This window comes from Dermochelys coriacea, chromosome 2, assembly GCF_009764565.3.
Source record: "Dermochelys coriacea isolate rDerCor1 chromosome 2, rDerCor1.pri.v4, whole genome shotgun sequence".
Taxonomy (NCBI): domain Eukaryota; kingdom Metazoa; phylum Chordata; order Testudines; family Dermochelyidae; genus Dermochelys; species Dermochelys coriacea.
The window spans coordinates 202626683-202652293 of record NC_050069.1 but is presented as its reverse complement, the minus strand read 5'-3'; the positions used below and the strand labels follow the sequence as shown (position 1 = coordinate 202652293).

At 38.3% G+C, this 25611-nt stretch overlaps 1 protein-coding gene and 1 long non-coding RNA gene across 8 annotated transcripts in view; both read left to right on the top strand.

Moving 5' to 3' along the window:
- KAT2B (lysine acetyltransferase 2B) overlaps positions 1-23285 on the top strand; it is a 67296-nt gene extending 44011 nt beyond the window's left edge. For 3 of the 7 annotated variants that reach the window (XM_038393487.2, XM_038393481.2, XM_043509040.1), the window contains exons 10-18: positions 970-1178; positions 2025-2151; positions 6116-6226; positions 7942-8085; positions 12226-12340; positions 13050-13086; positions 13357-13420; positions 13518-13602; positions 20896-23285. In XM_038393487.2, the coding sequence (XP_038249415.1) occupies positions 970-1178; positions 2025-2151; positions 6116-6226; positions 7942-8085; positions 12226-12340; positions 13050-13086; positions 13357-13420; positions 13518-13602; positions 20896-21089 (1086 nt within the window). In that variant the 3' untranslated portion in view covers positions 21090-23285. The remainder of the gene's footprint in view (positions 1-969; positions 1179-2024; positions 2152-6115; positions 6227-7941; positions 8086-12225; positions 12341-13049; positions 13087-13356; positions 13421-13517; positions 13603-20895) is intronic. The other 4 variants (XM_038393485.2, XM_038393484.2, XM_038393483.2 and 1 more) reach the window with 4 other exon arrangements.
- On the top strand, positions 13609-19700 carry LOC122458954. The gene is made up of 2 exons (XR_006279326.1): positions 13609-15238; positions 15584-19700. It is a non-coding gene; the product is annotated as an uncharacterized LOC122458954 (long non-coding RNA).
- Positions 23286-25611: the final 2326 nt, after the last annotated feature.

Below are 25611 nucleotides of genomic sequence, written 5' to 3'. Positions count from 1 at the left end.
GCTGGTTGTCTTGGGAATTAGCTCAACTCCAGCTTTGGAGCGCCCTCTGCTGGCTGGTGTCTCACCTGCCTCAGGCCCCCATGTCCATCCCGGACCCTGGTGCCCCTTACCCTGGGGTTCTGTCTACTGCAGTACCCCCTCCCCTGGGTCTTCCCTCCTAGGGAAACCCCAACCCTCTATACCCACCTTGCCTCAGTGGCTACTGGCAGTCGTCATTAGCCCCCGCTCGCTGGGGCAAACTGCAGTCTGTAAAGGCCACGCATCATCGGCAAAGGGGTTGGGCCAGCTGCCTCTGCCTAACCCCAGGCTGCACCTCTGAAACCCCAGTACCTGCTTTGGCCTTTAGCAAGGCCTGCAACTGTGGGATTTGCCAGGTTGGAGCTCCCCAGCTCCTCTTTCCTTTCCCCAGCACTCCTCTACTCCCGGTACCCTGAGCTCCCAGGCAGCCAGGTCCTTCTCTCTCCACAGCTAGAGAAAGACTCTGACCCAGCTTCTCCCTGAGCCCTTATAACAGGGCCAGGTATGGCCTGAGCTATGGCTGCTTCCCGAATCAGCCTAGCTTTTTTCCACCAGAGTGGGGTAACTGTCCCGTTACACCCATGTAAAAGCAAAAATGTTTCGGCATGGCAAGGTGTTGTACAAGTAGAAGTTGCTAAACAAATTGGCTGTATTAGTTTCCACTCCATTCGGATATAGACACACAATTGTCAGATTTTAGAAGAAAATGAAATGTTGTTTTCAAATTCTTAAAGTAATTGTGTAATTATGGAAAGTAATAAAATCAAAACTCTGTCAGGCTTATTTGGCAGAATCGCTTTTTATTTAATACCCAGAGGCAGTTCTGTTTGTAAAAGGATGAATTGGAGACTTAGAACATTTCTTGATTGTCCTATTGATAGACGTGAAATTAAGACCGTATCTCCTCAAACTCTCTCAAATGTATTTTTGTTCCCCTCTTGCACGATGCAGACTAACTTTCTGTCAGCACATTCAGCCCGGGATGAAGCAGCAAGACTAGAGGAGCGCCGGGGAGTGATTGAATTTCACGTAGTTGGAAATTCCCTGAACCAGAAGCCAAACAAAAAGATTATGATGTGGCTCGTTGGCTTACAGAACGTATTCTCCCATCAGCTACCCAGAATGCCAAAGGAGTACATTACACGCCTGGTCTTTGATCCGTTAGTATCTTCTTTCTGATGTATGAGAGTCTGTAATGTGCGGTAGATAGGAAAGGATCAATTTACAGGACAAAAAGGACAGAAAGCAGGTCTGTTCTATGCTTGCTTTATTATTTCAAACAGAGATTGAGCCTAGCAAATATATCAGGTAGCTACTTTCCAAATTTACTGAATACAGATATCATCAGAAGGTGTGAAAAATCTGGAAATAATCTTCATTGTTGCTGTCATAAAAGTTAAAGATTAATAGCACTGATTATTGGCTAGTGCAGAGAATGGATGCAATGCAAATTTTCCCAGACCTTGAAGTTTGCAATAAAATTCCTGAACCTTGCCATAAAGAGTTATGAAGGGTCTACTGATGGCAGTCTTGTCCTTTTAATGGTTAGCACATGGTGTAAGTGCAGCTGAAATGGATATTTCTTCCGGTTTTTGCATGCTTTTGAGAATAGGTGCTTAGAAATACCTATAATAATTAACTGCCCGATCACCTATGCTGGAAATTGATCACTTAAGCTCACAGGGAATCAGGCATCTGGTAGTAAAGGCTGAATGTCCTGAAGCTCTGTTAATCTCTTAGTTAGCCAGGGTAAAGTCGTGATAAGAAATGCAACATAACTGTATAACTTACAGTGACAAAGGCAAGAAAACTCTTTTTATGAGGCATTTTACAGTAGATGAGGAACATGATGTTAGTTAAATCAGCAACTGTTCTATAGATACAAGCAATTGGTTTAACAAAGACATTTATAAATGCTTTTGGAAAGCAAAGAATAAATTTCTGAGGGAAAGATGGCACCTGTGCTATGCCCATGAACTAAGGCTGTTATTATTTTATGCATTCAGAAAACACAAGACCCTTGCATTAATAAAAGATGGTCGTGTGATTGGTGGTATCTGTTTCCGGATGTTCCCATCTCAAGGATTTACGGAGATTGTTTTCTGTGCTGTGACTTCTAATGAACAAGTCAAGGTAAAGACAATGTTAGAAGTGGATTTATTGTACACTTGATTAAGTCTATTTGGGTTCTGCGGGGCCAGAACTCACTAATGGATCATAGTCATAATTTTGGAATCACCGTCTTCTCACTTCCCTTTCCTGTTCAAGAATACTTGGCAATATATTTAACACCCAAAACAATTCAACTGCCTAAAAATGTTATAGGTCAGAGGACCACCTCCTTCAGAATAATTAAAAACAACATACTAATCTGTTGGCTCCCATTATTGGGCTCTTTACTCTGCAGTCTTCACTGACTGGCCTTATATCAGCTTATTGTAACATTCGTAGTTGAATGAAAATGGGCATTCTGCTTGTGAGACGGTAATGCTACGGACCACAACCTTAAATCAATCACAAATCACTTCAATTAACAATACAGTTTTTAAAAAGTGGGCATATCTTGCATCTGGCATGCTGTATAACTCTACTAGTGTGTACTTGAAGGGTATTTAAATGTTAGGCCATGTCTACACTATGGGCACTATAGTGGCACAGCTAGGATGCTGTAGCTACGCTGCTGTGTCACCCATAGTGTAGATGCTTCCTAGAGCGACAGAAGGGGAGTTTCCATTGGCATAGAAACTCCACCTCCCCAAGCGACGGTAGCTAAATTGATGGAAGCATTCTTCTGTCAACCTAGCTATGTCTGTACCGGGGGTCAGCCCAGCAATGGAGCTCAGGAGTGTGGATTTTTGATGCCCCCGAGCGTCAAACCTGTATTGACCTAAATTGCCTGAAGAGTGAACTTCTCTGCTTAAAGAATGAAGAGTGTAAAAGTACAGTACCAGATTTCCTTTTAACAGAGGATTTCAGGTGAATCAAAATTATTGCTGTTTGATTTCAACCTCTTGCCTTTAGATGGTGCTGTAGCTGTACATTCAATCAATTGTGTTTATAGATGAGAATGAAACTAATCTGGAGTTCACATCACAGAGTTGGCAGACGTTATGTGCTACATTCAGGCTCTTGGAAATAAAGAGCCAGGGTGGAGGAATAGCAGAGTGGGAGTTGAATGCTTTTACAGCCTTAAGTATATTCCCTCAGTCTTGGATTCACTAAACTCCAGTTTTGGAGAGAGAGAGATTCACTCTTAGCGGTCTGTCACAAGGGGATTCATCCAGCATTTCAGCAGATTCGAACAATAAAATTTAACAGTCCAGACATGTATATTTCTAAGACTAAATAATTAGAAAAATGTGTGTTCACTGTGTAATGGCTTTTGCTGATTTAGTACAAAGTTGTGCTGACACACTTTGTGTAACAGTTCTGCTGGGGTAGCATTTTAAAAAACAAACAACCAAATAAAACTAACAAAGGCCAACTGTCAAAAGTAGCTGCTTAAACAATATATGCATGAGCACTTTGGTGCACAATTTTACACTCCTGGGTGCCTGTTAACATACATATATATTTGAGATAATTACATCTGAAAACTGGGCTTCCTGTGTTTCTTTCTGTGGAAGGTGGCCACCATCAGCAGCTAACTAAGAAAATCTTTACAAATGGATCTTAGCCTCTTCCTGCTGAAAAGTAGTCCTATCTTTATGAACTTTCAGATAGCTGGACTAAGTAAAATGGAGGACTATTTTTTTTTTTAAATTTGGCTTTTCAAAGTTGAAATAGTTTTGAAGTAGCTGCATGTGACTTCTGTGTACAATGTGCATTGTAGCTTGTCTGTCTTAATTTCTCTGTATGAATATTCAGCTGCAGAAGTATTTGTGAGAATGAATAAAATTTTGAAGAAATAAATTTACATAAAATAAGATAGCTAAATTAAAAATCATCTCTAGGACAAAATGTTCCAGGTATATGTAATTGCCACCATCATTCTCAGAATTACTTTAAAAAAATTCCTTAAAGCCTCAGATGTGACATTGGGTTGGCAGTCAGACAAAATAATTTAGAACTCTTGAAATGGGTCACTAAATTGTGACCAGACAATGATGGGCACTGAAAATGTCATAGTGTATGTCTATGCTGCATTTAAAAATGCATGGCTGGCCCATGCCAGCTGGCTTGGGCAAAGGAGCTGTTTAATTGTGGTGTAGATGTTTGGGCTCAGGCTTCAGCCTGGATTCAGCAAGGTGGGAGGGTCCCAGAGCTCAGGCTGCAGACAGAGCCTGAATGTCTACACTGGTTAAACAACCCCTTAGCCTGAGCCTTACAAACTGGAGTCAGCTGGCATGGGCCAGCTGCGAGTGTCTAATTTCAGTGTAGACATACCCATAGTCTCTAACTTACTGTTTGGATTCTTCTGCTACAGAGAAATAAGCTTGACTAGCACTCGCATCTCTAGTTTTTAGGTAAAAAATGATTTTTCATTACATTTTGATCATGGTTTCGTCTATTTAAATTAAACCCTTGTGAATTTAGAATTTGAACACTGAAAATCCCTTTATATCATGTGCACTTTGAGAATTCTAAAGAACTTTTGGGATCCCTCAACGGTCCATCAGTTGTCAAATCATGTATTTGATACCAGTCGTACTCTTGTAAGGGCGAAACAAGTATCTTAGTAGTTTACTTAAATTTCAGAAATATGCAATTTAGTACATAATTTGGGGTTGTAATTTTAAATGTGAAGTCTGTAAAAGGGCCCTAAACTTTTAAAGGGTAGCCACTGGAAATAAGTTGATGCAAAGGTATTATACCCCAAAGTGACAGGCTTTTCCAAGCATGTGTCATTATTAAGCATTCTGTATTAAATTTCCAATATTTATTTATTTATGATATAATTTTGTTGCCATTTTCCAGAGGCCATTAAAGATAGTGAATCATGAGTAATGTTGTACTTTCCATTTTGTAATTTATTGTTCTATCTCACGTCAAAGCATAAGAAGTCTCCCAATCTTCCAATGAAATAAGGAGACCCCAGATCTGTTTCCCAGACATTTTTAAAAGACTCCAGTTTTTTATCCATTGCCTCAATAATTGCAACATAAGCAGGAATGATTAATTCAGTTACATTGTGTGAAGTTAGCATAAAATACTCTGTCTCATTAGTGAAGGATTACTGGATTTAGTCTGTATCAGTTCTTTTTCATCGCAAGAGAAAAAGAATAAGACAGTTTGGAAATATAAATAGCATACTTATTTTCTGTAGGATTATTCACTTTTAGCTACATTATTGCATAATTCTCTTCTGTTTCTGAATGAGACTGGGAATTGTTTTATTTGGCGTCAGAGGACATCTTTATTCATTATTTATTCATTTATATTGTGGTAGTGCCTAGAGACCCCAATCAGAGATAAGCCCTCCACTGGGCTAGGTGCTGTGCACATATAATAAAAAGATGGCACCTGAATAAAAAGAGCCTACAATCTTAGCCTGTGATGAAAAACAACAGGTGGGTAAAATGAACAAGCAGAGGGGTAAGAGGACAAGGTAACAATGAAACAGTCAAGATTACCGTAATAAACAGCATTCTTAGTACATCAACTGCCTAGCCATAACAAAGTGTTTTGTAAGTGACATGACCAAAGTAAGTCTTAAGGAAGAATCTGTTTCTCAGATATATCATTGTAGCATCTGAACACCTTTAACTTTGTTAGTCCCCAAGGTTGTGACTCTATATACTTGATATTTAATTTAAATACAATATATAGAGATATATTCACCTTTAAATTACAACTATCTGAAAAAAATAACCTCTAGATCAACACACTACTCCCCAAGAGAGTTGAGGTTGTTTCTTTTAGATCAAAAGTGAATCAATAATTAGAAGCTATGACATTCTGTGTCCTCCATTGGGTCACATATGTGACCTTCCAAGTATTGTAAAGAGTTCAGTTTTTGCTAATAACTGAGGTCCTTGAGTACATCTCTGGAGAAATACTCCCTTCAAAGAACAGCCCTCACTCCATAGCTTCTAATACATGCAATACCAAAAAGGTTTTTCTCATGAGATGAATTTCCTTAACTATTTCCACATAGGGTTATGGAACTCACCTAATGAATCATCTGAAAGAGTATCACATCAAGCATAACATTCTCAACTTTCTCACGTATGCAGACGAATATGCAATTGGCTATTTCAAGAAACAAGTAAGTCAGCCTAAGAAAAGTCTTCAGCCAATGTAAGACATGGAAATGTAGAAACCCTATGGCCGGGCCAGGTCTACAGTTACGAGCTTACAGCGGCACAGCTGTAACCGGATTTGTGTAGCTGCGTTATGCTGACGGCAGAGAGCTACCCTGTTGACATAATAAAACCAGTTCAACAAGTGGTGGTAGCTGTGTTGGGGGGAGATCATCTCCCGCCGACATAACGCTATGCACATGAGCACTTATGCCAGCAAAACTTGTGGCACTCAGGGGGGTGGGTTTTTTGCACCCCCGAGTGACACAACATTTGTTAACATAAATGCTAGCATAGGTATGGCCTACGTAAAATGTATTAGCAGCTTGTGGTATCTAAGCAGCTGTGTAAAATGTGTAGTGTCTTTTTATTTTAATGTACAAAATATGTTCTGTGTTAGCCAAAATTAAGGTACTATCTTTATAGAACAGTGTATTTTGAAGGAAAAATTTGAATGTATTTGCAGATTACATAATACTCTCAATTAAGTGTGTTTTTTTTAAAAAGTCACAGCTGAACTTGGTTAAGATAAATTCAGACTTTCTGATTTCCTAATTGTATGTTAAAAAGCTGTTACCAGCTCCATGCACTTAATAAATCACTGTTTTTGGAAGGAGTTTGAGGTAGCACAGATGTATGTGGGAATACAGTATTCTTACCACACTGAACAGAAATAGATTTAGAGCTTTATCTTGTATCTCTCTTGTGCTCACAGATCATACTGAAATCAGTGAGTTATGCCAGCAGAAAATTTTAGTCTAGCGTATGGTGACTGTGACTGAGACTGTTTTAATCTTACTTTGATCCTTCTTTAAAATAGATACTAAATAAAAAGTCATTTCAGCACTGAAGCACCAGTCCTGTTTTGGGTCTGCTACTATGGACCCATACACAGTGCTGTTAACTTCAGTGTGAATCCATGTGAATGTAGGGGTCTGTGATAACTGACCCAAATGCAGAATTGGGGACCTATATTGGAAAATTTTAACAAAAACAAAAGAAGTCAGATTCCGCTAGTCTAAGAAAATCCATTAGGAAGTGGCCAAAGGGGAGGAAAACTTCCCCCTCCTTGTTTTGTCAGGGAATTATGGTCGTGTGGTGGGGTGTTCTGTCCCCAGTACCTGTAGATTTTATGAGATCTGTATGCTGTAATCTCTGGAACTTTCTTTGGTTTTATATTTTGTTTTTTATTTTTTGCACTTGATTTTTATGGGGTCGGGGGTGGTTGGCTGATTGGTTTCGTTCTTTTGGGGCACAGTGCAGCAGCCTTACTTAGACAAAACTTTCATTGACTTCAGCAGAAGCCTTGCCTGACTATTGACTGCAGGATTGAGACCCTTTAATGTAATGTTGAAATAGAGCTGAAAGTTGCCTTCATACTCATCTATAAACATCTTACTTTGAATAAAAAACTGTGCGTCTCCCTGCCTCTCCTCTCCCCTCCCCCCCGAACATAACTGGTTACACTTTGGAGTTTAGTTTCTACTCCTGATATGGGCCATGAACCTGCACGTGAGTAACTGACTACTTGTGTGTAAAGCTACTTATGTTCTAACTGGGGCCATGGTCTGAAGCTCTCTCTTTATATTTTTGGCATTTTGACAGTGTAATGAATCTGATTGTAATTCATAAATGTAAAAAGAAAATTGTATTGTATCAATTTGAGTTTATCATTTCTTAGGGTTTCTCCAAAGATATTAAAGTACCAAAAGCAAAATATGTTGGCTATATCAAGGATTATGAAGGAGCCACTCTAATGGGATGTGAATTAAATCCAAGGATTCCCTACACTGAATTTTCTGTCATCATTAAAAAGCAAAAAGAGGTAAATAACGAATAAGATATCGTTTAATATTAACACTGTTTTAATAAAATGACACATTTAAAATGGCTTATATAAATATTTCTAGCTGGCTTATATTTCTAGATGGTTTATATAAACATTTCTTTAGTCAGCACTCAGACATCTACCCCCTTTCATGCCCATATCTGATATTCAAAATATCACAGAAGCATTTGTTTAATTAGTTAAAACCCATGTTTTATTCTGGCCTTAAAATTATCATAAATTTACCATCTCTCAGGCATAAATTCTCCTTTCCTACAGTTAACATAAGGATAACATTGAAAAAAGTATTGATATATTACTGATGTCACAAAATAAAATTACTCATTCTGGGTGAGCAGATGTGTGAAATTTTGTGAGGTTGCTTTAATTTATTTTTCAAATTTTTTTTTTCAGTATTTGAGTTACATAAACATTATTGCAGCATTCATTAATGGTAATTTTGAGTGGAAAGTTCTTATTTATATCCTTTAACTAGTTCACCATTTTTTCACACAAAGATCCTGGTCCAGCAAAAAATTTTGGCATTAAAGTGACTGTTAAGCACATGCTTAAGTGCTTTTCTGAAATGTGGTCCAGCTGGGTAGCCAATGAAACAGAAAATGTTCACAAAAATGTTTCTTTAAAAAGCACAAGGCTACTGAGACCTTCTGTGACAGGTCTTGTGATTTCAATTTTATTTTGTAAAATGGTGTCTGTGTCAAGCAGCCATTTCTTTTTAACAGGAGAACATCCTGACTGAAAAACAGCCTGCTCTGTTTGACAGAAGCTGTTTCCCATATTAGCCTTCCAAGTTCCAGTTACTATCAATTGCATTACCTGAAAGGCAGAATTATTTTAAAAGATGAATGGAAGATGCAGTCTGTTCTTAAAGAACAGAGAGTCAAAACAACTGTTTCTGGCCTTAATTTTTTAAAAAATCTCTCCTGATGCCCCTGTGTGTGTAAATCACACACACGTTCTCTCTCACCCTTTTATTTTCTACAGTTGATGCCAAGTAAAACAATTTTTTGTAAAAAATTCAGTCTTTCTGAACACATTGGTTTCTAAATGATGTCCAGGAACCTAAAGTTGACTAAAGTTGCATGTATACTTAATAGCTAATTTGCGGATCCTTCAAGTACTAAAGCTTGTAATAGATCTATAATGTATCTATAATAGATGAAAATGAATGGAAATTTAAGATCTAAATCATGAAAACTTCATAGTTTTTTCCTTACTATTGTTTCTTCCTTTATGTGTGTATTTAAGTATAAGGAAAGATAATGTAGATCAGGGTGGATAAAAATCAATGCTTTTTTAAAAAAATAAAACAATCGGATTTTTTTTTATTTAAATCGGATTTTTTTGATAAAATGCTTTTTGAGGAAAAAATCTATCTAAAGATACATTATAGTTCAAAGATATCTCATCATGGAATAGGGATTATAAATTCTAATTCTATAGTATGAGACAATATATTCATGTAATGTTTAAGAAAAGTTTTGTAAATGAGTTCTAATAGTTAATGGACTAGGGACTCAATCTTACAGGGTTCCAGGGGCTTCTGTATAGATTATTTAGGTTAATCTTTCTATCTATCCAATGGGACTCAGTGCTCAGTCTAGAAGATACCATCAGAGACGCTTAGTTTTGCAGTTCTCAAACTGTGGATTTGTGTCTCCAGAGATAACATGCTTGTTCGCAGCAAAAATGTTTTAAAATTAATTAATTAATATATAGTGGTGAGAAATAAAATCTCAACCACAGAGTCAATCCCTTACCTCTCTCTAAAAGTGCAAAGTTTCAAAAAGTTCAATGAATAGAAGATTGTTGGGGGTGGAATAGATCTGGACAAGGAGAAGAAGTCTGGAGATAAATTTGAGAAGGGAGGGACTGGAAGTAGAAACAAAAGTGAAACTGTTTGAGCAGCATATTCTAGAAGTCTTGAGGTCTTTCTGAGTGAGTGTAGCCTTCACTTCTACCATACCATTCTCTCACTAGAAGGGAAAACCTACAGTGGCAGCAGGCCATAAAAGAGACCCAGTTTGGGAATATTTTAATGAAGTTCCTCTACCTGTGAAGAATATGTATTAAGGTTATAACAATCAACAAGAATGCACTTTTATGTAGAAATCCATGATTAAATCAAGTCTTCCTGACTAGTGATTTAAATCATGATTTAAATCAATTTGATTTAAATCAAATCCACATTGATGTAGATAACTATAGTCATCCCATCTGATTGTGGTAGTATATTTCGTGACATTGAACTACCTGTATCTATTTAGATTTCTCTCACATTTTGCCCTTTTGAGCAAAAAGTTTTTCTGCGCAGTAGCTAACTTTCAGAACCTCAGGGCAGCTTGAATTTGACATATGCTGTGTATTACAAAACATATTTTTGAGCTAATCAGGCAGCCAGATGAAATTTCAGATTTCTTCTCAGTTTAGGTATCTGTAGGCTATATCCTTTTTCCCCCCCCTCAGAAAATTCAGCCCAAGGATAACATTTTCAAAAGTGACCTGATCTGTACACAGATTTTGTACTGATTTCTGTTAGAGGTGTGATTCCCCCCCCCCCCCCCAGAGCAGTTATGCTTGAACATCTCTGGTATGGGTATAGTTATAATGGTATAAAGATGCCTTATGCCAGTATAGCTTATTCCCCTTCCTACATGGGAATAAACTGTTGCGTTATAAGCACCTTCATACCGGCATAATTGCAGCCCATACTACAGGAATTGTTAAAGTATACAACTTTTGTGTGTACACAAACCCTTTTATCACCCTTAAGCCTATTTTCAAAGGTGACTTAGACACTTAAGTCATTTAGTCATGCTTTTTAAAATTTTACAACAGGTCTGGGTGCTTAGTTATTTTATGCGGTTTTCACTACTCACCTTTGTTTAAAATGTTTCAAAGGAAGTTGAAGTGTCTCAGTTTGAAATACTTTGAAATACTCCATATTCAGATTTTTCTAGTTCTATCAGCTTGTACAGAATTTAAGCTTCTACTTAAAGAATTGGTTGTACTCCTGTGGCTGCAAAGAAGAAGGTTCTGAATGTGAACCAACACACTGCTGTCTGGCATAGTCTGTCAATAAACAAAAAACAATAGTTCTGGGAGGAATGAAAAATCCCAAATCACCTTGATGACTTGTTGTCTTTGAAGTCTAATTAACATGATTTAAATGTCAAGATTAACTATTCCACCACTCATTACTTCTGTAACGTCCATTAATTCTGGGATTGTGGGTGGAGTTTGAGGATATCACCTCTTCCTTCTAACTTGGCTTTTGCAACATGCTGGAGTACTAAGCCTCTGGTGTGGCCCATATTGTAGTTCTTTGACATTTTATCAGGTGTGTCAAAAATCTGAATTTTGTTGAGAGAAAAATAGTAAAGGATGAGTCTTTAGAAATCCCCAGGGGGAGATGTGGTGGTGGTTTTTGTTTTTGAAGAAAATTCTCTCCCCCACACTATTAAAGGAAAACTATTGTAATTTAAAAGATATTGATTAGATCGCTAACTAATTAAAAAGTTAAGTAACCAATATTAAGTGTCCTAAATGTATAAAAGAACAATTAAACAGGAAGCAGTCATCTTGACCATGATGTGTTTGAGAGAGAAAATGTAGTTAAGCATTTTAATGTACATCAAGAGCAGAAAACCAAATTACTTAGAACTGAGGTAACCAAAGGGAAAAAATAGAATAGAATTTATCTTCCGATTCTTGACTTTTTATGCATTCAGATTTTGAATTAAATTTGTATCTCAATCTATATAATCCATCTAGACTTCCTTGGGGGAAACGTGAGTAAAATGGCAGCTCATTAACAGAGAAGCACCTTCCACAGTTTAAGATTTTGAAATGGAACAGGTTTTTCTAAAATCGGGAGTATAAGCAGTGTTCTCATTTAGTAAAACATTTGTTGATGGGGTCAATCCTGCATTCTTTATGCACCCGAAATGCTCACTGATTTCAGTGGAACTCTGTGAGATCAGGGGCCTGTTAAGTTTCTCACTGCCATGGTTTTCTTTAATGTTCTACCACTTTGCCTTTGAGCCAGTCAACTACTTTCCTTGACTTTCAAAACTAAAATTCTCTCCCACCCCCTTCTCTGCAATATTATTACAGATCATTAAAAAGCTGATTGAAAGGAAACAAGCGCAGATTCGAAAAGTGTATCCTGGCCTTTCCTGCTTCAAAGATGGAGTACGACAGATTCCTATAGAAAGCATTCCTGGAATTAGTATGTACCAACCTCCCTTTGTTAATGTGGAGCTACATCAAAACAGACAATGCCCAAGATTAGAGAAATTTGAATTTGCCAAGTATTGTTTTTTTAATAGAATTTAATTATCCTATTAATCTGATATAAGACAGGCTGGATCTGTTTCTAGTACAATTGTTCACTTTTGCTTAGAGACTTCCCTAAGTATTCTAGTGTAGTGCTTCTCTACATACATTTATTTAATTCTGCCCCCTTTGTTTTGCTTCACAGTGCAATCGGCATTTTCCTTCTGAGTCCATCTTATGTCTACAATCCTAGACCACAATACAGTCCTATGCTAAATAGATACTTATTTGGGTACAACAAAACTACAGCCAGTTATTTTTTCAGTTGTCTGTGTAATATATTTTATGTCCATAGGAAATTATTGTGTTGAATCATTTTTACATCTATTTTCTTTACATAGAAGAGGCTAGATGCAATGATAAAAGATGGTAAAGAATTTTTAAAAAGCAGTGCATTCCTTGTAGAGCATGTTACAATATACTTGAGTGTGGTATGTAGGAAATTACATGGGGTGGGAGCTAGAGTGCTGTAGTTTTATTAGGATTAGTCTTTAGAAAGCGTTTTATTGAGGGAGTACTGTAATTTTATTAACTTTTTAGATTCATATTAACTTTCAACCTGAAGTACTTCTCATGTAATGTTTAATTTTGTTGGTGTGCAGGAGAGACTGGCTGGAAACCAAGTGGAAAAGACAGAGGGTAAGTACTGCTTGGACAAAGGATAATGATGAAGCAGTTTGGGAATCCTTTGAGAACAAACGTCTCTAAACTGAGTAACTTTGAAATATTTCTTTCCATCTATCACAAAACGGAGATAAGGAAGCTGCTGTAGAATGGCTCTTGGGTCTTATTTTTCCATTGGTGATAAAATGTTGTAAATTTGTGAGTTGCTCTTATGTAATGTATAGCATCGTAGAAAATGAACATAAGAGATAAAGCTTATCTTCTTTGTTAATATTTTCTTTCAAGTAAAGAACCCAAAGATCCAGATCAGCTTTACAGCACATTAAAAACCATCCTGCAGCAGGTGAAGGTGGGTATTAGTTTTAGTTTACCTACTTTAAAGATTTTGAAATGATTTCCAATATGGAGTTTCCATATTAGATACCTTACTTTTTTCTTTACCAAAGAGCCATCAAAGCGCTTGGCCCTTCATGGAACCTGTGAAGAGAACAGAAGCTCCTGGATATTATGAAGTTATAAGGTTTCCCATGGGTAATGCCATTAACATTTTTAAAGTATAAACTTACAGATCTCTCTAGCTGGAGACATGTGAGACAAGTAGAGTCATCAAGATTTATTGTTACAAACGTTTTCTAATGTATTGCTTGCAGTGCGATTAGTTTGCAACTCAGCAGTTGCAAAAATATATTGCTATCAGTTGAAATGTATGAATAGTTCGTAACCTCAGTGAAGCATCTGTATTATGTACTCCTGTAGGAAAGCACAAAATATTACAGTACCTGAGAGGCTCCCAGCAACCTCTTAAACTGGGTCTGTTCCAGCACCTTTTAGCTAACTGTATGGGTTAAGAAACGTTTGGAGATATGATCTTACATGAAGGGTAATTTATCATTGCATATTTTGTTGTGTATTTTTATCTAACTTGTTAAAAAACCCACAGACAACATTTCCAGACTCACCTAAGTGACTTAGAAGCCTAGGTCCTGTTGTCCAGTTGTGCTGGAAGAAAGACAGGAGGCAATAGGTGTGGTTCCATTAGGCCAAAACTTTGTTCATTTGAAATATCTGGGAGTACCCGGCAGTAAATTGTACAGCGCAAGTCCTCATTCTTTCCTTAATCATTTCCACATAATACCCAATCTGGTCCCAGCCATCATGCTGCTGGGACCTCTCCCCTCGCCTGAGCTGAAAGGAAGTTATGAAAGGAAGGAGGTCAACTCCCTACTATGCAAGACAAAGGAGCCTCAAACCCCCTTCCTCAGCTCCTTTAAGGGATGCTTTCCTTCAAATCCTTCTCCAGTCCATTTTATCCAGTAACAGTGTCCCTTCCATACTGATTACCTGCACTGGACATCTGCTGCAAGTTTTGTGTACCAAGTTGCAACATTATAACCTACCCCCTCTGCCCCACTGTGTCCCAGACCTGCTGTGGCGAAGGCAAAAAAAACCCCAAACAGCATAAAAGAGGGCCTCTCTGTGATTGGCTGGGTATAAATATTCCCCCCCACCCCCCCCACACTTCCTCCCCCACTCTGGTCAGCAGGAAGGGCAACAGAGTGATGGTCTCTTGACTTTGCCCTAGTTATGTCCTGCCCTCCTGTCCGTCCCTCCTCCTCACTCATTTAACTTGTAATTTAAATGTCAATCAAGTACTTGTTTCAGTTTAAGCTTAGCACATGTGCTAATTATCATAACCAGTCTTACAACATTTTTATTTTGAGATCTTGAAAATCAGGGTGTGCGTTTTTTATGGCCCTTCTATTGCAACATAACTGCTAATGAGAAAAAAATTGAATGTTTACATTGCCTTTGGCTGCTATGCTGTACAATCCTAGATAGTGATTCCATCCTGTTCTAAACTAATACTTATTTGCTTTGTGGCACCACAGAACTAAAACTGAATCAAACTATGCATTCATTGCCTTACAATATCATTCCTCCCTCTCTTACTGCTTCTAGTCACGGCATTTTCTCTTCTGATCGGAGAACAGAACACAACTTCATTGAGACCACTGTTGGTATCTCTGTGAATCAGTCTGTAGGGCAAAGAAAGCCCTCTGTTTGGCTATACCGAAAGGACAGGAGACACTGGATGTGGTTTCATTTAGGCAGCAACTTTATTAACAATTGGCTGGGTGCACCCAGCAGATAAAAGTGTAAAGTGCAGGTAACTCTATGACCATTTCAGTGTCTGCATAGGGTGGGGAGAGGGCTTCCATCAGCCCCGCCACTTTTCATCCTGGTCCCCAGCCAACTGGCTGCTGGGTCCTTAAGAGCCTTCCACCTCGAATGAGGGTTAAAGTGGGCTATATAAGGGGTGGGAGTGTTCGCTCCCTGCCGCGCCAGTCAGAGGGTAAAAGTGGCTATCGAGGGGGGGAGTGGTTGGCTCCCTGTCGTGCCAATCATAGGCGCCTTCCCTTCTGCCCCACCCCCGTTTCCATTCCTTTAACAAACACTTCCTTCAAATCCTTTACCAAACCATGTATCTGATCACTTTGTTCTCTCCCTGCAGAGTCCGTGCCCTGGGCATTCACCCCAGGCTTACAGAATGAGTTGCGACATCACAGCCAAACTCCTGTTCTATGCTCGCTTCAACTAAGCACTCACCCCCACCCCCCAAATGTACTGTGGGGAAGGTGAACCCCACACACACACGCTGTCTTGGCCAATCTGGTGGTGAGGAAAAATTTCTTTTCCAATCTCCCCCCCCCCACCCCCACCCCAAGAAAGGAGTCATTAGTGTAGTGATCCTGACCAAACATGGTCTTTCACCACTTTTATGGCTGGGAGGGTGGGTGCTGCTCTGCCTGGTCCAATTAAAAGAGACCTTTTCCTGCTTGGCTTGCATCTAAGTACTCCCCACTCTTCTGGTCACCTGCGGGGGATGAGTCCGCATGCCCAGGCTAACCTGCTCTGAATCTGCAGCAACGTCCATGCCTCTGCCCTTTAAAGAGGTGTAGTGCTTCCCCCAGCAAGCCAGACAACGCCCCTGCCACCACAGGCTTAAGGTGTGGTGTGGTCATTCTAAAAAGTAGAGATGGCAATACCTAGCTTTTCTGTGGAGTCCTCGATTAGTTACTAGGAACATGCCCACCAATCTGACTTAATGATTATTGTACTGAACTAATCCTTTCCATATAGGAAATATATGTGTTTGTATAAAATAATAATCACCTTCCAGTATCCTCTTAAAGCAGAGGTATTTCATTTTCTTTTCTCTACCAGCGATGAAAATGAATGCCATATTGCTAAATATTATGAACCTGCTTTGTGCACAGGGTTTAGGCCACCATTTACTCGGAACAGTTTTATTATGATAAAGAACACTTACTGCCTGGATTGGCAAGCCCAAAATCTAAATATTAGTCTTCATTTTTTCAAATGTCGCGTGCTGAGGATAAAATAAACTCTGTCAGCCTTCATTTTAAGGTGAAGATAAGTTTAGCTTCCCAACACCAAACAACTGAAAGCTCAGAGTTTTTGAGTTGTGAGCCTGCACATTGTACTGTTCTCCTTCTGACTGCCAATATACTGACACTTTAAAAAAAAATCATCATGTGATTGAACATATCAACAATGATAAAAGATAAACAGCCCTCAGCTTTGTGTTTTTCTTGTGTGGGATGAATGTATTTTGCCAGATTTCTACATCCTTGCGTTATCAAACGTAAAACACCCACAATAATGCTCTATTTTTTAAAAGTTCCTGTGAAGCCTAAATTGCAACACATTTTATGGGTTGGTTTTCTGGTTTGGACTGGTAGGTTTTCTGACTACGTCCAAAGGCAGATCTTTCTCCGAAGGTAGTCCCAAAGATAGATAACTAGCCTGGGTTTATCTGGTTTCCACTGTTATTCCGAGTGCTTTTGCAGATACTTATTTTTCTAAACTTTATCATTTCTAAATAGTGCCGCCTTATTTCATGTGATTTTTTCCTGTTCACCTGTGGTAGTCCAGGGTGCATGACTAAATGGACGAATCTTCTAGTTTTGCTGGTCACAGCTAAGCTTTGATGATAACGTCCCTGTCAGATGAATGGGAAAACTCTACACCACTGTTGGAGCTAGATTATACTGTTTGATTTCATGACAAAAGAGTGTTATGGTTAAACTAGTACAACCTGTTAATCTTTTTCTGTGTGCATCCTTTGTAGAATTAATACCATTTATGTTTTCCCCAAATCAGTCTGAATCCTAAAGGTACCAATCATCCCCACGTGAGCTGAACATGAAATTAGCTTGAGGACTACGTTTCACAGTGCTGTGGCCAGGCCTGCACACACAAGTTGCGCTGATTTAGCGAAATCAGTTTAGGCAGATTTAGCTACATCAGTGCAAGGCCGTGTGTTAGACCCTCTTAAATTGGCTTAAGTGTGTCAGATGTTGTCTTAGCCCAGTCCACACTAAAAAGTTAAATCGACCCAACTACGTCACTCAGGTGTGAAAAATCCACACCCCTGAGCAATGTAGTTGAGCCTACCTAACTCCCAGTGTAGACAGCACTAGGTCAACTGAAGAATTCTTTCATTCACCCAGCTGCCACCTCTCAGGAAAGTGGATTAACAGCAGTGACAGGAGAACCCCACCGTTTGCTGTAGTGAGTGGCTACACAGCAGTGCTGCAACTGTTCCTGTAACGGTTTAAGCGTAGACATAACCTAAGCTAATGTCAGCAAGCAATCAACTTTAGCTAAATCGATACAAGGTACTCTTAATCTGATTTAAGAATGCCCTCAGAAGGTGGATTGCACTAATCTAACTAAATCTGTTTCTAAACACATTTACTGATAAATCAGTTCAACTTTTGTCTGACAAGGTCTGAGTCTCCAGGGTGGGAAGGGCTTGACTTGTATACAGCTGGCATATACTACACAATTCCTAGTTTTTGTGAACTCAAGGTTCAGTGCTGCCAATACTCCATGTAAGAAACATGGTGTTCCCTTCATTTTTCCAAAGACGTGTACCTCATTCAAGGCCCAGAAAGGAGCCCTAACACTGCTCCAAACTCCTGTAGTGGTAACACGTTGCCTTCATGCTTCAGTTCTTTTCCCACCCTCACCCATTTTCATGCTGAAATGTCCTCAGTTTGGTGTAACGAACATATTGGCATACTTTTGTGTTATATTTTTGCATACTCCTACTTACTGTGCACAGTATCTGCTTGTAAATTTGGAGTCACTGGTAGAATTGATTTACATAAAATGTTTTATTACTTTTGGCAGTGGCTTTGGGTTGTAGAATCAGTGACTTACACATTCTAATGGCTGTTTTTCTCTTTTTCCCTACACTACATTTGCCACTAAGAAAGTGGATTTTCCTTATGTGAATTTCTTTCCAGTAGCAGAAAGCTGAGGTTTGACATCATCCTACTGGTATTTTCCCCACTGCCAATATCATTTATAGTCTTCCTTCACAAACTAGATTTAAGGGCCTTTGGGGATCTAGCTGGCATTTAAAAATGCTATGCAGCTCTGTTTTGACATAGGCAGAACTGTGGCCCAAATAGCAATTTGACCGAAATCTGAAAGGTATACCTAATTTGTGTAGGGGTGTGTGTATTGTTCACACATGTCTGCATTAATTTTTTCTACAATCTAAAGACATTTATGTCATTGATTTAATAATGCATTTCATAAAAATTAAAAGAGAGATTCAGCGGAGATTCTTTCACAGCCAGGCAGTCTGTGTCAGCAATTTTTATTCCTCTCTCTCTCTCTCGTTGATTTGTATGTTTTATTTTGGTGGATATTTCATTATGTTCAACTAAATAAAACATACAAATCAAGGAGTTTACAAATCAAGTTTAGCAACATTTGAAACTTCTCCCTAAACGGATGTGTGCTTTAGTTATTTGTGGATTGCTCCAGAAAGAGACACATGAAATCATAGCTCAGTGGTTGCTTTGTGTTTGTTATATGCAGACTGTACAAATGTTGTATCTAATTGGGAGGAAAAAAACCTCTGAGGAATTGGGATGAAAATGTTGACTGTATACTCAGATAAAGAACCAGTGTTTTAATGACTTTACCCATTTTTAATATATGGAAGATGTCAATTAATTAATTATTTTTATCACATTTACTCATTTAATGAAAAAAACTGGTAAAAATGGAAATGAAAGTGTCACTGGATTACTGTCAGAGAGACAATAAAATAGTTTACTTATATGTATGGTTGATTTACATTCTGCTAAAGACAGTAGGAGCTTGCCTTTGTGAAAACTGAGTCAGGATCTCAAGCACTGGCCCCAAAAATGAGCACAGGTGTAAGTAGGACAGAAAGCTCACAGTTGTTAGGTATTAGATAAATGCAGTGTTCCAGGTTGTTGGAGGTACAAAATGACAGGAAGTGGATAAGCCTTTGCCTTTATAGTAGCTGTTACTGAGGTTTTTTGCTTCATTGCTATTCATAGGTGGAAGCATGAGTGTCTGTTAGCTGTTTCTTTTGTAGAATGCTGTGCAAGCCTAGCAAATGGCAGAATTATGCAGCTAAGATTTCCAGGCTATTTGTGGGTACTCAGCATACCCATTCTTCTTTTCTGAAAGAATTTCACATTAGTCATAATTCACGTAGGGCATGCCTCTTGATTGGAGTGTCATCTTTTTTGCAGATCAAAGGCAGAAGGACGGGTGAAAAAAGCGCATAGTATCTTTATTTCTGCAGGGTCTGATACTATCACTCCACTGTAACTGAGACATGAATATCATTTTTGCAGCTGTGCATTCTTCTTTAGGGATCTCATGGCTTTACAGGGAATATGCCAGCATCACCACTGCGAGCAGTGGATTATGCATGGTCCTTGGCAATGAGTAAGATTTTTCTGGTGATTAGATATTTTATTAAAATATTAATTTTTTTCTTTCATGTTTCTAGAGCCTGCACTCCAGAACTGCTATGATATAGCTGTGAACTGGAAAAGCATTCTGGCTATATGATTATACCAATGCACGCAGCAAGCATGTCACTACCTCAATTTTTATATCCAGTACTAGCACGTCCCAAAATAGAAACAAGGTTTTAATAAGACCTAGTATTGAACTATGTATTGTAAGGTCTAGATGTGTGTTGAGTTCATTGATGTTTTGTGAGCAAAAATAGTGGAGGACTTTCGTCACTTTGTTTCAAAGGTGCTGAACAGTAGACAGTAAAATACACTTGTTTAGATTGCTGAAAAACAGAAATCTTGTTTCATAAAAACGCTGTATATTTTACTTGATTTTCCTCTTCATTAAAATATAAAATAGCATTAGTGATTAACTCTTTGCACAGTATATTACTTCTATGCACTTTTACTTACCATATGTAATAGAGGAGGTGCATTATTTGCTGTATTCAAACTGAATGGCTTATGTTGATTAACCTGATGCTGTTTTTGTTAATGCAGATACCTAGAAATTACATGACAGTTTAAACTTTTTATTTACATACTGTAGGGCCTCATCCTTCAAGGTGGTGAGCTCAACTTCTGAGGTTGAGGAGACTCAACGCCTTATAGGATCAGGGCCTTACAGAGACAAACAAGAGTATCAGGAGAACAGCAAGTATGCCTTAACCTATACATTGAGACATTTTAGGCGCTGCAGAATTGCATTCATTGTTAGTGGAAAAGATGCTTATGTGACACAGGGCTTGATCCTGCATTCCTGTTCAGTTTTGCTATTGACTTCAATGAGAGCAGGATCAGGCCCTAAGGGAATAAAAGTAATTAAGAATTAGTAATTTTCCATTGAAGAAATGAGCTGATGGCAAAGATTGTGTACCCCAAGCATTGTATGTGTCTTTAGTATTATAGGAATCAGATTGCTAATATTTTTTTTCCTGTACAGATCTGAAAACCATGAGTGAACGACTCAAGAATAGGTACTACGTGTCTAAGAAATTATTCATGGCAGACTTGCAGCGGGTCTTTACAAATTGCAGAGAGTACAACCCCCCTGAGAGTGAATACTTCAAATGTGCCAATATATTGGAGAAATTCTTCTACACGAAAATTAAAGAAGCTGGATTAATTGACAAGTGACAGTTGTTTCTTTTAACCAATCTGTGTGCCTAACTTATAGGCACAGTATGCTATTCACCTTCATGTAGATTTGGGACTTAATACATGTATGTTCAGAAAAACCTCTGTGTATTTTAACTAGCACTTTTAAAAGCCCTTTCAGTTTTGCAAACATGTATTATACTGAAGTTACAGAAAATGTTTATTTTATTAAAATGAAGCTTTATAATGTTTTAACATTACTTTAAAATTTCTTTTGCATACATATTTGCAGTATGATCAAGAATAGGCTTTTTATTGGATATCCCCAAAACTTTCATATGGGAATTTGCACATGTTTGGGGATTTGGAATCAGAAATTCCCATGCAATGAATGTTTTAGCTTATCTAATGCAGTATATATTTGAAGAAGTTTTATTTTTTTCCAGTAAAAACAAAACATTAATGGAAAACTACAATTTAAGAGGCACTGAAATATGTTTTGTCTCTGTGTTTCATTGCAGAGTCCTTAATATAAAAAGAAACAGTCAGCTAGTTGAGATGATATGAGAGAGAAAAGCAACTTATTCTGGAAAGGAATTGCTTTGAATCTTTAGGAAGAAATCCTATATAGATGCAAACTTTTCTATGGATTTTGTTTTTGATAAATATCTACCTGCAAATAACTTGTGATTTCATAACCACTATTTAAACAAAAAAATCATATTGACTTTGCTTATGCAGGACATAAGCTCCCCAAATAACTCAAAAACTGTGGTAGGCAAAAACTATAGTCACATACTTTACTTTAGTAGGGATATGTTTTTGATGTACTTCAGTGAACCATCCCATTTCCTGGTCTTTTAATTGATACGTTCTTTAGAGTTCCCAACACAGATCATGAAGACTGTACAAACCAAAATGTTACTATATCACAGCCTCTAGTTTATGTATTTGCCTATTTGGTAAACTGGATTTTCTACTAAGTTCTGCTGTAAACATTTTATTAATTATAATGATATTTAGAATATTTAGACCCAGGAGTATATTTAAAAAGTTACACAGCTCATATGTTAATACATCATAAGTATCAAATCAAGCACTTCTGTTTACTACTGCTTACACTACATGTAGGAGGTACTCTTACCTTTCTAATAGAGAGAGAAATTAATACAGGCCAAAAAAGAAATTGTCACTTGACATTAATTTTATAATTGAAATTTATAAACTGGTTTTATGAAGGCTCAACTTTAACTTGGTGTTTTTATATATACAGATGTTACATGGTAAAGTGCAGTAGTTATCAAGTTGAAAATAACTGAGTTGTGACGGAACATACCTGTGCAGTGTTAAATCACAATTCTATTCAACAAGTAGATGCCAGAAATTAGTTGGAAGTAGTTATTGTGGTACTAAAGGTATTCAAAATGTTAACATTAGAATTGCCTCAATGCTTAATATCTGAAACCAGTCTGAATTACATTTAGATTTGTAACTATAAAGGTACAATACAAGGATTGTATTAAAGCATCCAGTACTGACTATAAACTATATTGTAAACTGGGCCTACAGATACACCTGTTGAGCTTGGTATCCTGTGAAAGTTTGTTATTTTCTGAGTAGATTTTCTTACTGTCTCTTTAAATCAGATTGTCTCTTCTATATTGAAAGCATTTGTTTTCTAATTTAAAAATTAATATTTTCATAGATATTGTGCAATAAAGCTACAGTAGGATGTGTGGTTTTGCAAATGCTTTAACAGCTGATAAATTTTACATTTGTAAAATTAATATATTGTACTGGTACAGAATAGTTTTAAATTATATATATATATATATATATATATATATATATATATATATATATAAATCTAATTATTTTGGTCTCTTATTTCAATAGATGACTGCTCTGAAGACATTTTATTAGTTCTCACATTTAAAAAAACACACTGAAGCGATTTATATTTTCTTGTATTGAACAGAGATTTGTAAGGCCCAGCTATGCAATTCATTTATCTGCCAGTTGCACGGTGGGTAGTTGCTCTAAAGTCAACACTGCAGGCCAGTGAATTCATTTGAAGTGTAAAGTCTGCAGAATCGAGCCCTTCTTCACGAAGAGCAATGAAAATTCCAATAAGTCTGCAAATACAGTATATGCACTATTCGAGCTGAAACATTCATGTTACAAGTGCCTGTAATGGTTTGAATAAATCTTTATTGGCTTTAGCTGTTTAGTAAAGTTGACAGTCTATATTATTTTTATTTGGGTATCTGCTCTTATGTGGTTCATGATAGTTTTTGCCCTCGCAAGAGCCATTTGCGGTCTTCATTAGCTCCTGGCTTTTGATGTGTGTGCAGTGAATTCCCTTGTCTAGATACTAGAGTACCTAATTTTTGGATTTTAATTCCCTTCCACTTGGACACCACCTGTGAAGAAGCAGATGGTGGTAGGTACAATCCTTCTGCTGTGTTCTGTGCAAGCTGCAAATTATGGATAACTTTCTTAGGCAGTCCTAGATAAAGTGCAGCACTGCACTAGTCCAAGCTGAAACACAGGCGTAACTTCCAAAAGAGTGTAAAAGTGAAACCATCACACTGTTGAGAGTTGGAACTAATTAGCCTTGTCCCTATGTGACACTTGATCTGCCACTGTGTGTAAATTGTAGCTCTGTCAGCACTTTAGGTTATGTCTATACTGCCATTAAAAGCCCACAGCTGGCCCATGCCAGCTGACTCAGGCTCATAGAGCTCGGGCTAAGGGACTGTTTAATGGTGGTGTAGACATTCAGGCTCCAGCCCAAACCCAAACATCTACACTGCACTTAACTTAGTAGATAAGCCAGTGAGCAAGCAGGTGTCTTTCAGGACCAGCCTAGCGAATCATCTGGGTAATTTTGGAAATGATGCAACAGAGCAGAGGGTAGGGCCAGGTTCAGACTCTTGCCTGCAGTGAATCCTACCTGCTCCATACATAGGAATGGAAAACGTATACGTAATTTCCTTTCTGCTAGCAGCATAGCCCTCAATTCTGGACATCTGGGTTGCTTTCCCCTCTCTGAAGCTCACAGAGACAGATCCAGTGTTTTGGCATGACATGGTCTAGTCACATCCCCACTCCTGCTTTTAGCCAGATGAGTTATTACCAAGCTGTAAAATTTGCATAACATCATGAACAAATATTCCAGAGATAAGATGAATATATGCATTAGACCAAGGAAGACAGTCACATGATAATGATTCCACTTAATACCTGATCCCTGACTCATGAGCCATCCAGGGAGAATAGAATTGTGGGAGAGACTGCTAGCAGGAAAAAAAAAATTTCCTATTCTGCATTCCAGCATCTTCCCCAATTCTGGGTATCTGGTACAAGTGAGCCTTATGAAGGAAAAGTTTGTCAGAAAAGAAGCACTCCCCTTTTTCTGTGAGCTCGCTTATCTCTGGGCCAGCAACTGTAGCACCTTCCTGCAGGTCCTCTGCAGAAGATCAATCTTGTGCTTAAAGAAAGTGTTACCTGTAGGCCAAGTAGCCACTTTGCAAATTTCCAATGGCGACACACTTGTTTGTTCCATTTATGAGGTTGCTCAGGATCTCCAGGATCATGCCTTGACCCTTCTGGGACAGGAGCCTCTAATGATCTTTAGACTTCCACAATATATAGTCTACCTAGCAACAGAGAACTTGGAAGTTCTGATTCCCTGGCATTTCAGGCAAAAGGATACGACCAGGGAGCCTGATCTTGTGGATTCTGTACACCTTAGAGAGAGTTTCAACACTCTTCTGACTTCTAAGGTGTGCCACTCCTTTTCAGTTGGATGTTATGGTTTTGGACAGAATGAAGGAAAAATATCGTCTTCAGAAGTGTGGAGGGAGGAATTTATCTTAGGAAGAAAGGATTCTGGTGTCCTGAGCATCACTTTGTCCTTGTGGAACTTGCAGTAAGGCTCCTTCCTAGATAAGGCTGCCAGCTCAGACACTTGCTTGGTGGACATGACAGCTACTAAGACACAAATCTTAATGGATAAATAAGCCAACACTGAAGTCAGAGGCTCAAAGGGATGACTTGTCAGAACCTTCAAAACTAGTGGAGGGTCCCATTTTGGGAAGAGTGGTCTGATTTGATGATCTAGCTTTGGACTGCTTGAAGGAATCTGGCTAGATGTGGATTGTTTGCCAGGAGCCAGAGGATCCTGCAATTGCATGCTACTAACAGACACCTGACAAATAATGGTACTGGGCTGAAGGCATTTGTCTATGCCTTCTTGGAGAAAGTCCAGAATGGTTGGAATTACGGATTTCTGAGGTTTGCACCATGCTCCTGGCACCAGTTGTTGAATCTGGACCAGACAGAGTAATACACTTTTAGTATCTATATTCTCCTAGATGAAAGCAATGTCTTAATGACTATGAAGGACAGACTAAGACCTTCTAGTCACTAGTGGTTCCCTCTCAATATTCGGGCTTAGCTGAAGCTGCTTTGGGTCCAGATGAAAAGGACCTTGAAAGAGGATGTCCTGTTTCCAGTGGGGCTCCAATATCAGCTCTATCCGTTCTGTGAGCCAGTC